Source organism: Molossus molossus, unplaced genomic scaffold (genome assembly GCF_014108415.1).
Source record: "Molossus molossus isolate mMolMol1 unplaced genomic scaffold, mMolMol1.p scaffold_m16_p_14, whole genome shotgun sequence".
Lineage (NCBI taxonomy): Eukaryota > Metazoa > Chordata > Mammalia > Chiroptera > Molossidae > Molossus > Molossus molossus.
This window is the reverse complement of record NW_023425349.1, coordinates 33,022,315-33,035,759: the sequence shown is the minus strand read 5'-3', so window position 1 is coordinate 33,035,759 and position 13,445 is coordinate 33,022,315. Positions and strand designations below refer to the sequence as shown.

General features: G+C 55.4%; 1 protein-coding gene across 6 annotated transcripts in view; it reads right to left on the bottom strand.

The window, feature by feature from the left end:
- Positions 1–376: 376 nt before the first annotated feature.
- PAX5 (paired box 5) overlaps positions 377–13,445 on the bottom strand; it is a 167,497-nt gene continuing 154,428 nt past the window's right edge. For 3 of the 6 annotated variants that reach the window (XM_036260991.1, XM_036260993.1, XM_036260995.1), the window contains 2 exons: positions 5,581–5,667; positions 377–843 (listed from right to left, as the gene is read on the bottom strand). In XM_036260991.1, the coding sequence (XP_036116884.1) occupies positions 767–843; positions 5,581–5,667 (164 nt within the window). In that variant the 3' untranslated portion in view covers positions 377–766. The remainder of the gene's footprint in view (positions 844–5,580; positions 5,668–13,445) is intronic. The other 3 variants (XM_036260994.1, XM_036260990.1, XM_036260992.1) reach the window with 3 other exon arrangements.

Genomic DNA, 13,445 nt, shown 5'->3' with positions numbered 1-13,445 from the left:
TGAGTCTCTTGATATATGGAAAAGAACTGTTCACACTGCATTGGGCCCAGGGAAATGGAGGCAGGAAGCAGGGTATCTCCCCAAAGTGTGTTTCTCTTGGGGAAGAGTCTCAGCAGGGGGTGGGGGAGCTTGAAGCATAACCAGTTCAGTGAGACTCCTAGTCAAGACGTTAAAGAAGTAGCAGGAGGCTAGGGCCCCGAGTTGGGCATCCTCAGTCTCGCGGAACGCTCCATGCCCACTCTGTGGGGGCACCCAGGGTAGCAGGGTGTTCTGTGCACAGGTCTGAGACCCTGCGCATTGGGAGTGCTGAGTGCATATCGGTGGGCAGTCTGCTCAGTTGGACCCTCAGGCCCACAAACAAAAGCAAGAAGGTATTTACACAGGTGCTGTTGAAATGACAAAAGCAAGCTCTCCTTCTCAGGCCTGGGGCCTGAAGACGGGCAGATGGTCAGACAGCTGGGGGGCTGGCAGGCTGGGCTGGGGCTGCAGTTATCGGCCGAACAGTCTATTGGTTTGTGGCGATCCCATCACCGTTGGGAGAAGTTCATGGATTGGCTCTGAGAAATGGACAGGTGTCCAGAGGCCCAGCAGCCATACTACAGAACCCGAGTCCCTGGCAGGAAAAGGAGGGGGCAGCGTTTCGGGTGAGTGGGAGGTGCTGGGGACGGCCTCACTGGGCTCCTCTGGCTGTCTTTGGAGGAGGCTGGGAGGCTATCGCCCTCAGTGACAGGGGTCATTAGTGCTGGCGTCTGCCTGGCTCCCAGGGTCAGTGACGGTCGTAGGCAGTGGCGGCGGCAGGCGGGGCCGCTCCGCGGGCGGCAGCGCTGTAATAGTACGGGGAGCCTGGAAGACAGAGAAGCCGGCATGGTGGTTGGAGGCGACACTGAGCTGGTAGCCCCATACCCGAGGCAAGTGTACAGAGGAAGGAAGGGGATCGGAGCTCTGAGAACAGCGCTCTGGGGAACGCGGGATTATTCTGGCAGGGTCAGGTTTCCCGGGCTTGGAGGATGAGAAGATCTGGACTTGGGGAGACCGGGGCGTGTGGGCCCGGGGAGCGGAGCAGCTGCAGCCTGCCTCCTGGGACCTGCACACAGGGCAGGGGAGGGCTCGGTACCCAAGCGGGGCTCCTCCCACGGTCTTGGCTGCTTTATGTGACTATATGCTTTGGGTGAGGTCTCCAGGAACCCTGCTCTGTGCTCGAACTCCTCGTCCTCAGGGATGAAAGAGCATGAGGGGCTCTAGGAGGCCCGCAGATTCTCAGAACCACAGAGGTTAGAGATGCTAGGCCAGCCCCTCCTTCTACAGGTAGGAAAACTGAGGCTCAACCAACCAAAGTCATGTGTCAGAGCCACAGAGCCTCCCAGTGCCGGAGCCCGGCCGGACCTCAGGGTGTCAGCCCCTGGCGCAGGACGCTTCCCACCGCAGCGCAGTCCACGGCCTGCTGTCCGTCTGGAGGACGGTGCTCACCCGAGGCCAGCTGCGGGCCCTGTGAGCCCTTCGAGACCATGTCTGCTGGGGTGGGAACAGTGAGCTTCCTAATTCCCCAGGGGAGGTGACAGGTATTGATTCTGAAATCTCACCCAAATCCAAACCAATCCTGGCAATTCCCCCAGACAGCAGAACTGAGCACCCGTGCCTGGAGACTGCCGTCAGGCTGTGTCACTCTTGACTGAGTGACCTTAAACAAGCGGCATCTCTCCTCTGGGCCTCAGTTGTCTCACCTGTGAAAGGGGGTCACAGTACTGCTATATGAGGACACTGTGAGATAAGGATATAAAGTGCTTTTCTAAGCACTTTGTATCCATTAACTCTTAAATTTCACAACAGTTCTATCAAGTAGGAAACATTGTCCTCATTTAGCAGAGGAAGAAACTGAGGCACGGAGAGAGTAAGTAGCTTGCCCAAGGTCAAAGAGCTAGTGGCCCCTCAGCATGAGCCATCACACCCCGAAACCCAGTCTGATTGGCAGATATGCTGCTCCCTCCCTTGGCCCCCGGGCTGCAGTGCAGCGGGGTGCTGTCCCAATGGCATGGCCACCAACCCAGCCTAAGTACCCCAGAGACGGAGATGTTTGCTGCTTCCTCTGTCACCTCCCTGGTCAGAGCCCTGACTCAGACATCTGTCAGCCTCCTCTGCTCTCTCATCTTCTCTTTTCTGTGGGACAGGGACCGTGTTAGGACATGTGTGTCGTCCCTGCAGACCAGGGCACGGCACAGGAGCAGAACTACAGGGGCGGACCTCACAAATGGGCCTGGGGGACAGGAAATGGAAGTGAGCCTGCTCAGGGGACCCTGGCTCGGCCTCTGAGCTCCCCACCTACCTACCACCTCTCCCCCTCGCCTCTGACCCACTCTCCTCGCAGAGCTTAATCTCCGGGCCAGGCCGGCCAGTGGCCTCAGCGCGAGGGTCCCAGAGCAAAATCAAAACCGCTTGCATTTACCGCGAGAAATGAAAACATCACCTCACAAAGCACTCTGTCTTCCTGGTGCCCATTAGACCGTCATCTAGAATAAACTTGTCCTTTCTTCTGTCATTTTTCCTCTCTAATTCACATTATCATCAATTTACTTCTTGACACAGTCATTCCGGGCTCCCACTCACTCTCTAATCCCTTTAAAGCGGCCGCAGGCACTCCCCGTCTAATCCTAATTGACCGCTGCTGCCTTTCTTCCACTCCTCCCGGCCTGCTGCCCCGCCCCCGCTGGCCTGGCTGGGCAGCAGCTCCGGGGGAGGAGGCTCAGCAGGGAGGAAGTTCTCCGCAGAATTAAGTGGGCAGCTTCGTTAGGTGGCATCGCTCATCCTTACTTTGGTGGTGTTTCTGTGGAAAAGGCTTCAACCAGGCCGCCCCGGGTAGGCGGTGCGTGGGCACCTGGGGGTGTGTATGTGGAGGGTCTCAGCTGTTCCCACCGCTCCCACTGATCTAGCAGGAGCACCGAGGGGCCTCAGAGCAGGTTTCCACACCCTGGCACCTCCCCGGGCAGCAGAAATCAGCCCACTTCCCCTGCTCTGTGGGACTCTTCCAGAAAAAGCCCGAAGCTACTCTGTGGGAAAGGCAGGCTGGTAGATGCGAACAGGCCCGGGACTTATTTGCAAGACTACGGTAGAGTGAGCCTGGCTTCTCACTCATCTTCAGGAAAGTGAGCCTCCAGAGAGAATCACGCTCAGCTCCTGCTTGAATAAAGCTGCCAGTGGTGATTATCCTCATTTTACACCTGAGGCCCAGACTGGTTGATGACCTGGCCACGATTCCCCAGGTTACAGGCTTGGGCAGCACAGGGGCCATTTCTCATGTTTGTACCTGCCCAGCACCGTTTAAACTTTTTCTGTTCTTCCTGTAGCAGGAGGCTGCCTCTTTGAGCTGGAAGTCAGAACTCACCCTCCTGGCTTCCCTTCCTGCTAGAGTGCAGGGGTGTCGCCTGGGCTCTGTCAGTTAGACCCTCTTCCAAGCGCGCATTTAGATGCACAGAATTTTGATTCTTTTTCCTCCTTTTCGCATTGGCTCTGGCCCTCCTCAAGGCCCTGGGCACCTCTCAGCATAGCTACCCTTGCCCGAGGCCCCCCACTCCCAGCCTGTGAACTCCCTGGGACACAGCCCACACCAGGCACGCAGCCCACACCTAGTAACAGGGCGTGTGGACTAGATTTCTCTCTAGCGTAAGCAGCAAAGGCCTCAGATGCAGTCTAGTCCCTCCCTCCCCTCGCCATCCTCTGGGGCTCCTGCTGCCTACGCAATCAGTTTCGACTTCCCAGTCTCAAGGTCCCCCATCCACGGCCCCACCAACCACCACCTCCTCCTCTGTCTCTTTGCCACACCTTCCTAGGTAGCTCCTTCCCCACTCCTCTGTCTCTTGACCTCCAGGCAAAGGAGCCTGTGGGCCACCTCATGAGAATGAGAAAAAGGTGCCCACAAGGTGCCTTGTGCCAGGATTTGGGGCTCTGTGTTGTGCCCTTGGGCAGCACATAGCCACATGGAAAGGGTCTAGGTCAACATGACCTTCTTGGGGTCACATTCCTATCACTAGGAGCTTCTCCCACAGTCTGGCCCAGGCCTCCTTTGTGCCACATCCCCTGTGGGTCTTACAGCAGCTCTGGGACCAAAATCTGTCTGAGGCTGATTTGCAGGGAGGGCCTCCCAAGGTCAGGCCTCCAGAGCTCCCCCCACCCCCTTCACTCCTGCTGAAAGAGGCTGGTTCAGGGAGATCACGGCCAGCCTTTGCCTCCTGAGACTGATGGCTGGGCCAACGCAAAGCTCGGGGCCTCGGTGAAGGGTTTAAGGAAAAGCATTAAGTAAGTGGTTCAATACTTAGAAGTAATTTTTACCCAACCAAAAAGTAAGTGTGAGAGATCAGTCCACAGATTCAGCCCCTCCAGGGGGCCACCAATAGTAAGAGCCTAGTTGTCTATAAAACTAGAAATCACCAGGCACAGGGACACTAATTGGCATTGTTCCTTATTTCACCTGCAATGGGGCATAATATACCACAATGCCTTGGGCAGCCCAGAGCCCAAGTACATGAAAGGGTGGTAGCCGACAAATGATGGTGTCCACGTCACGTGTCTGTCCTAATCGCCAGAGCAGGCTTGGGAAGGGGCCAAAGCAGTGGCTTCCTGGCCTCCTTTGCAGACCCATGGCCTACCAACTTGAGTTCGAAGACACCAGGTTCTTGCTTTTCTGATGAAGCTTATGGTTTTCAGTCCTAAAATAATTCACAATCCAGAGAATTAACAAGTTCTTACTTAGCAGGCTCTGTTAAACAGGACAGACAAGCCTGGATAGTCTCAGAGGTACTTCCTTGTCTGTCCTTTGAGGAAAATTCCCAGCTGACTGCTGGGGAGGGATCAGTGTTCTGCCTGCAGACTGATTGGCTGCCTCTGCCCCCAGGTGGTGAGTGACATTTATGATCCCGGGGCTCCTGCTTCATGCTCCAGAGCCTTCCGCTCCAGCTGGCACACTGGTTTCATGTAAGTTCACTTCAACAAAACAAAAAGCCTTCTGAGGATTGAGTCAGCCCTGCTTGGTCTTTGGGATGGCCCATGTATCTAGACGATGTTGACACATCAGGCGGACCCCAGCCATGGACAGTCTGCCAGTCTGAGGCCTGGGCAGGGGTTGGGCACCAGCTGAGTTTGGAATGGCATGCCTTGGCAGTCCTTTAGCCACAAGGTAATCAGTTTCCAATGGAGCTGGCTATGGTGATGTCCACAGCAGACATCACTGATCAATCCCTGGGCTTCAGAGTCCTCATCAAGACAGTTAGCCACTATCAGTCCATCTGAGTTGCCCTCTTTGCTGCCTCTGATTTAGAGATTTCTCATCTGAATATGCAATGATCTTTAAGAAATATGTGACTTTTGGGGGGAGGCACTTTCCCTACTTTCCTCTTTCGCCACAATGACCTGTGTTTGTTCTCCTTCTTTGCCTTGTACCCTTATTCACCAAAACATCTTGGGGAGGGATCGGGCCCAAGCAGGCCATGGTGCACGTTTCTGGGCCAAGCACCCACCCCACCTCAGTGACCAGGCCTCAGGATGCTGAGGGTCCGCGGCCCGGGGACCTCGCAGGGCCTCCGCCGTACTCACCGAGTAGCCCCGGGTTGGGGAACCTCCAGGAGTCATTGTAGGAGGGATACTGAGGGTGGCTGTAAGGGCTCCCGGAAAACTCACTCCCTGCAGGTGGGTGGGAGAAAAACAGAAATCAATGTCAAAGCAAGGTCGGAAAATGCCGATGGCATTTGCCTCTCACATAAATTGCAGGCACTTTTGTAACCAACAAAGGCAAGTCCAGTGCACCCTTATTAAGTGGACAGCTGTCACTGGCGTTGTCTAGATTTCCCCTTAACTTGTTTCTATCAGTGGAAGTGAATACCGGCCTCTCACATGTATATCATGAAACTATCATGTGCCAGGTGTTCCCTGGGGTTATTGGCCCATTTTCCAGGTGAGGAGACTGATGCCCAGGTTCTCTCACAAAATGGTCTCAATACGCCACCCAAGTTCTAAGCCCAACACTGAGGCCACTCCAGGACCCCAGTGTGGATTTAGTTCCACTTCTCACGTGTTTCCCACGTGGTTCTGGACTGAGAAGGCAAAGGTAAGGTCAACGCTAGTCTGGTCTTTTGTGCCGAGAATCCAGAAGTGGCTGCTCCAGGGGCCTCAGCCAATGGGGAACATGAGACATAAAGTCAGACCCTCCGCCAGAAGATCTGACTTTATGTCTGAGGTGAAGGGACCAGCCAACATTCCGGGGGAGCACAGAAGAGGGAAGTGGGGGCCTCTGGGCATGGGGTAGGAGACAGCTGTCAGCTGCTCTGGGCATGCTCAGGCAGGACCGCAGCTGGGCAGGGTGGGGACAGCATGGGGTGTGTGAAGAGGCATGGTGGGACGTGCGGATGCGCCCCCTTGCCCAGATGCTCACGGGGCATGACGCTTGTGTCTGGCACGTCCCGTGCTCTTGCTCCCAGCCTCCTTACCACCAGCCAGTCACGAGGAGGAGAGTTCGGAATTCTTCCCTTGCAGCCTTGCTGCCCAGCGGCTAGGGGCTCCCAGAGGGCAGGGTTTGGGCCTGACTCACCGCAGAGGCCCCCAGCGCCTGGCCCACGCCATGTCGGAAGCGGGCTGCTGAGTGGTTTTTTATGCCACTGGTTACAGGGCGTGTGGGCCCTTCCCTGGCAGTGGACAGGAGTTACACAGCCCATGGGACCACCCTCAGCCCAGACAAGCTTCCACGGGTTCTTCTTAAGGATGCCAAAGGGCCAAGGGTGGAGCCCCCAGAGGGGACCGGCCGATGTCGGGGTGGGAGCACTGCTCTTCCCTGGCAGCCTAGGCCCACGCGCAGGGCCCACGGGACTTGGCCAGGCGAGGCCAGAACAATAAAGTAGGCCTGAGGGGCCAGCTGCTCCCACACCCCGAGTCCAGCCGGCCTCCTCTCCACCTCCCCACTTCCACAGGCAACCACAGGCAGAGAGCACGCGTGCGCACGCGCGCGCACGCACACACACACACACACACACACGTGCACTCCTCCCCAGACCTCTCTGGGGGCCACTCCCAGCCTGACAGGCTGAGCCTTCCAATTCTCTGTTTTTTATGCCTCAGTGGTCAGGGTGTCAGGTCCCGGCGCACGGAGGGAGAGCCTGGTGACAGAGCTGGGCTGCAGCAGCCCAGCCTCAGCACATCCATCAGCGCCACAGCGCCTCCTCCTCCTCCTGGGGGCACGGTGGGGGGGCAGAGACCACGCAGCCTGGAGAAGGGGGACCGCCGCCCTCTCATCCGGGCTCCGGGTGCCCGCGAAGCTGCCCGTCAGAGGCACTTCCTGACAGCGCTGCACCTGGGCCTCGGGCTACACCGGCCAAGGCCATCTCTCCACCTGCATGGAGCAGCACTGCGCCTGTCTGCCAGGCCCAGGTCCGAGCCCCCTCTGCTAGGAAGCCTCCCTGATCTCCAGCTTCGTTTCCCTGCTGGAGTCACCACCACCGTGACACCCAAGGAGCATTCGCCTTCTTTCCTGCAAACCCTGTGAGGGCAGCTTAGAAAAGTGAGTCCTGTCCAGCCCAGAGGAGGTCTGGGGAGAGCACTGGGGACACTTGCTGGAGTGGGAGGCGCGTGGGAGCCAGGTTCACTGGGACGTCCGTACGCGGAGGGAGGCAAGGGATCCCAGCACAAGCAAAGGTCTGGGAGTGGAATGGTCAGAGCACGGCCTCCACATGGCCGGGTCTTCATGAGGCCCCAGCCGAGGCAAGCCACCGCGCAGAGTGGTGTGGGGCAGGGACATCCTGTTTTTCGCCATTAGGGTTGGGACCAGGGAAGCCTTCAGACTAGGAAGTAGCAGAGCAGGCGAGCCGATGGTCAGGTCAGGGGGGCCGCCAGTGGCTGCTGCCATGGTCCACGCGCGAGAGAACCGGGGCCCAGCAGACAGCACAGCTGCAGCACCCGAGGACACGAAACGATGCTCCTCGCAGACAGGAATGGCATTCTCGGGCAGAGAATGAAGTCCCCACTTCTGGCTCCTGGTCGGGGCCCTAGAGGTGCGGCCGGCTGACCCAACACAATGATCACACAATAAACACCTTCTCTTATGACTGCCCAGCTCAAAGAACACCATGGGCCCCTCACTTCTTTCCACCAAGTCACCCGTATCGGGGCTATAACCCTCCTCCCGCACATTGAGTAAAGCCTGTTGTACACTCGAACGCTCCGTACAGCTGGGCTGGTGTGTTCTCCCCACGGAAACTGAGGGGCGGGGCTGAGTGCCATGTTCGGGCGGTCTCAGGGCTGAGATGAAAGAATGTCTCCAACAGCAGCATAGATGGAGCCAAGCATTCGGTGATGTCAGGCAGCCTGAGACAGAGGTGAGCGAGCCAAAGTGAGCCTCCCTGGAGACGTCCTAGAGATCTCGGAGAGGACGTGGGACTCTCCGTGAGGCGGGGAAAGAGGTTTGAGTCAAGCCTGTCTTTTTTTTTTTTTTTTTATCCTCACCCGAGGACACTTTTCCAATTTTTGTACAGATAGAGTGGGAGGGAGAGAGAGGGAGAGAGAGAAACATCGACATGAAAGGGACACATCGAGTGGCTGCCACCCGCACGACCAACCTGGGCCGGGGACAAACTGCAACCGAAGTACGTGCCCTTAGCGGGAACCGAACCCGGGTCTCTCCGGACCGCAGGCCAATGCTCTAACCGCTGAGCCAAACTGGCCAGGGCGAGTCAAGCCTGTCTTGATGTCAAGGTGCCAGGAGAAGCCAGCCACTGTTGGCATTCTCTGCCTGGGTAAAGGAGTGGGGGCCAGCGGGGCCACTGCAGAGTAAAAGCAGGGAGGGGGACTGGGCAGTGGTACATGATGGCACTCCGGGACCCTTGGGACTGACTCCCCCTCTTCAGCAGCCTCAACAGGACCAAGAACGAGGGGTGGGTCCCCTTTCAGGCTCATGGCCAGGGTCACACCCACAGCTGTGCTCTACCCCCCCCTCCTGCCCAGCGCTGCCCACCCTGAAGGAGACGACAGAAAATGGCTCCAGACAAAGAATACCAATGGCTGCTGGCTTCTCCTGGCGCCTCGACATCAAGACAAGCTTGGCTCACACCCTCATTTTCCGCCTCACGGAGAGTCCCATGTCCTCCCCAAGATTTCTGCAATGTTTCCAGCGGAGGCTCGCTTTCGTACTTACAGCCTGGGTGGCTGGGCTTGAGCCTCAGTTTCCTCACCTGTAAAACGGAAGAAAGGAAAGTCCCTACTTCTTAAGCAGGTGGAGAAGATCAAATGACTTCACAGGTCCAGATCTTTGCACCCGTCTAGGGAGGACCTGATGCCTTCTCTTCATTGTTGGCGGAGAAAACAAGTTCTGCCATTCCTGCCCCTGCCCCAAACACTCTGATTACAACCCTCCTCCCCACCCCTGCCAGGAGCCTGCGGTGGGATGAAGAGAAAACTGAGGGACAGAGAGAAATGCAGAGCTGCAGAAATGGCAGAACAGGAAGGGAGCCGAGAGATCATCATACTCTGGTTTTATAGATGGGGAAACTGAGGCTCAGAAAGAAGGGACTTCCTCTGTCCCTTCCCCCTCCTCTGTCCCCGGGCCACAATGCCCCAGCTATTCCCGGGCCCTGGGGCTTTCACCATCCCAAGGAGCCACAGGGGGAGAAGGAAGTCCTCGCCCCAACCCCTTCCACCCCTGGTAGGTTGGCAAAATTTCAAACGCAGCAAAGTCGAAAGAATTTTATAGTGAATACCTGTATATCCACCACCTAATTCTACTATCAATATTGTCTCATACATGCTTATCACACAGCTCTCCGTCTCTCTAACTCTTCATTCATCTTATTTTTTATGTATTTCAGAATAAATTGTAAACATCAGTACATTTTCCTCTAAGTACTTCAGCATGCACATTATTAACAGAAATTCATTATTTGTTTACAAGTCTTTTCCTCTGGATGTAAAGTGTATGCACAAGAAAATGCACAAATCATAAATGTACTATCGCTACGTTTGGACAAATGTGAACACTAGCACAACTCAAACCTCTATCAAGATATTGAACATTATCATCACCCCAGAGAAAGTCTTCTCATGCTGGAGAAGGAGGACTTTGATCCACCGAGAACCCATTTATCTGGGGATCTGTCTGACAGGGTTATCCCCCCACGAACACAGAGCTCTAAGATTAGCACTGACAACCCAAACCCTGACTGTGGAAATCCCTAACCCGCAAATCAAAAATGCTTCCAAAAGCCACTAGACAGAATAAAGCCAAGGAATGTGTGTACTTTCCTCAAAAACAGAGATAGAAAGCAGAGGCTTAAGAAATTTAGGCTATGTGGTGGCTTTCCCCCAAACAGCACTGTCTTCCAAATACAGAAGAACTAGCTGTAAAAATCATGTTCTGGCTGGTGTGGCTCAGTTGGTTGAATGTCATCCTGTGCACCAAAAGGTTACCTGTTCAATTCCCAGTCAGGGCACATTCCCAGGTTGCAGGTTCGGTCCCCAATAGGGGTGTGTGCAGGAGGCAACCAATTGATATTTCTCTCTCACACTGATGTCTCTCTCTCTCTCTCTTTCCCTCTCCCTTCCTCTCTAAAATCAATAAAAACATATTAAAAATCAACATCAAGGTCACTAGAAAGGACTGATTAAAATAAAAGTGTATAGGGGGCCACACACAAAAATGCACTTAAAATAGCTGTCCTGGAGAACCCAGGGCCAGGAAAATCATCAGAATCAGAGCTGTTTCCAGTTTCCCCTTCACTAAAAGCTCCGAGGTAGAAAGAAAGTCGAAGTTTCCTAAAATTCTCAGAAGTGACAGGTAAACTGGCTCAGTGTAGCTCTTAATTAACCCAAAACGACACCTGCCAGATGACGGGGATTTGCAGAGCGCGCTGGGGGCCGACCCCATCTGCAGATGGTGGGCTCCCACCTCTGCTCGAGACCTTGGCCGGCTGTAATTAACATACGGAAAGTCTTTCAAAGTGACTTCGCAGCCAAGTTCTATTTCTAAGGGTTGGAACTGGGCTTTCAGAGAAACTCTTTGCGGAGGAGGAGGAGGAAGAAAGGACCACGAGATTTCTCTGGCTCCCCGTGCTTTTGTAGAACTGCATGATGTGCCATGGCTCGGGGTCAGCAGGGACCCTGTGTGCTGCCGGCTATGGCAGGCAGTCAGCCTTTCGAATATGTACATTATATATAATGTATATTACATACGGTAGTGTATGCATTACATTAGTACATTATATAGTATAACATATAACATGCATGTATATATACATATACATGTGTATAGATAGTAATTTGTATCACACATATATATGCATATACACTCAGGGTGGGCTAAAAGTAGTTACAATTTTGAGTACATGAAATAGAGTTTATTCTTGTATTATTATTTATTAATTATTGTTATTTTCCATACAAACAACTGTAAACCTACTTTTACCCCACCCTGTATGTGGATACGCACACACACAGGATTCTGGGGCTCTGTCACAGCTCTGTGCCTGACCTTGATCATGTCCCTTCTCCACACCATGCCTCAGTTTCCCTGTCTATAAAATCAGTGTCTGTGGGAAAGGTGTAAATGCTGACCTCCAAGGGCTCTCAGGCTCAGACCATCCCCTGCTCTAGCACCACTGCTGCAGCCCGGGTCCAGCCCCAGTCCAGTCCCGCGGAGCCCAAGGCTTCTCGCCCTCCCTCTCTCCACAGCAAGGCCTTCCTGGGCCGCCAACAGGGGACGGAGACAGGAGTGAACTCGGTAAAGGTCAGCCCTGTCAGCCCGGGCTGCCGCACACAGAGCATCGATCCGTCCCTGGGAAAAACCTCTTCTCCCACCAGCTCAGGCCAGCCACGAAGGCCTTCAGAAAAACAGAGAAGAGAAAAACCAAGAGAGAGGACGAGGGTGAGGGGAGAATGCAGAGTGGGTCTCATTTCGTTTCTCCCGAAGAGCCGCTGACTCTGCAGCTGGGCGGCCGTGCTGGGTGGGCCACAGTGAGCCGGGCGGGAGACCAGGGCCGAGCCCCAGCCTGCCACCAACCAGCCATGAGGCGGCTGGGGGGTGGTCTGGGCCTCAGTTTGGTTCTCTAGAGAGAGGAGGCCATTGTGCCTTCAGCCCACTTCCTGTTGTCTATACTACAAAGACCTGCATGCAAGGAACCTTCAGGGAAGTCAAGAGAAACAACTCCACTGTGATATCACAGCGCCCCCACCACACACCAGGCCCGAGGACCAAGCCTGTAGGTAATGCCCAGAAGCCCCCGGTAGCACTCAAGGCCTTGCAGGTCTGTTCCCAAGGAGTTTCCCAGCGGTGCCCCCACTGCCCCCTGCCGGAAGGCCGTGGTCCAGGCCGACTGCCATTCCTCTCATGCTCCACGGCCCCACCTCCATCTGCTCATGCTGTTTCCTCCGTCTGAAATGCCACCTTCCTCCCCTCCTCATGTCTAACCCCTGACTTGTCGAGACCCGGCTCAGTACCACCTCCTCTAGGAAGCCTTTCTGGATCAACTGTTTCCCCTGAGAAAGAGCATCCCCCACTCTCCCCTGAGCCCCAGCCCTGGGCCCATGCCTGCCCAGACAGGGTGGCTGTGACCCTATCTCCCTTCCTCTTGTGGAGTCTGTGGCAGGAGCCAGGACTGATGATGTGTGACTGACGGATTCCAGCAGCCCCGTGGCCCCAGCACAGGCCCTGGCCGCCGCACAGGTGCTGGCTGCGGAAGCGCTGCCTGCGCCGACAGATGTTCCTTGAGCCCGCCTCTCCCATCTCACACAGAAACAGGCGCCAGAGAGCATTCGTGAAACACGGGTCCTTCGTCTTTGAAAGAAGCAGGACACAGACAGAAGGAGGCAGCAACACACAGAAAAGAGCAGTGGGCTGCTTGCTGCAGAGGCCAGGGTGCAGGCCCCACAGGCGGGAAGGGACCCTGGACCAGTGCTCTCCTCAGAGACTAGAGCCCCACCAGGCCTCTCTGGGCTCCCGGCCACCTAATGACAGCACCAAGGTTAGCTTGTGCCCTAGAGTGAACAAGCCACCGAGGTTCGGCTCTTCTCCTTCTCAACTCCCCAACAAGGCAATTGCTAATGTCGGACACAGGCTGATAAACCCAGAGACCCTTAGACAGCTCTGAGCCACATCGTGATTTTTATAAATAGTTGTGAGAAGGCGGGGACTGGAATTCTGCAGGTACTGACAGCAGCAGGGGCTGCCACTCCGTGTTCGTATCTGAGGTGATAGAAGGACTGTAAGCTTGGAGTTGGCCAGTCCCTGCCAAGGGCCCTCAGCCATTTAGCTGAGTGGGCCTGGAGACATCACTTACCTCTCTGAACCTGAGTTACTCATCTGCAGTGCGGCATCACAGCACTCACAGGACTAAGTAATATCGACATACTCAAAGTCTTCTGTGAGTCAAAAGTGTAAGGGTGTGGCTGGTGTGGCTCAGTGGTTGAGCATCAACCCATGCACCAAG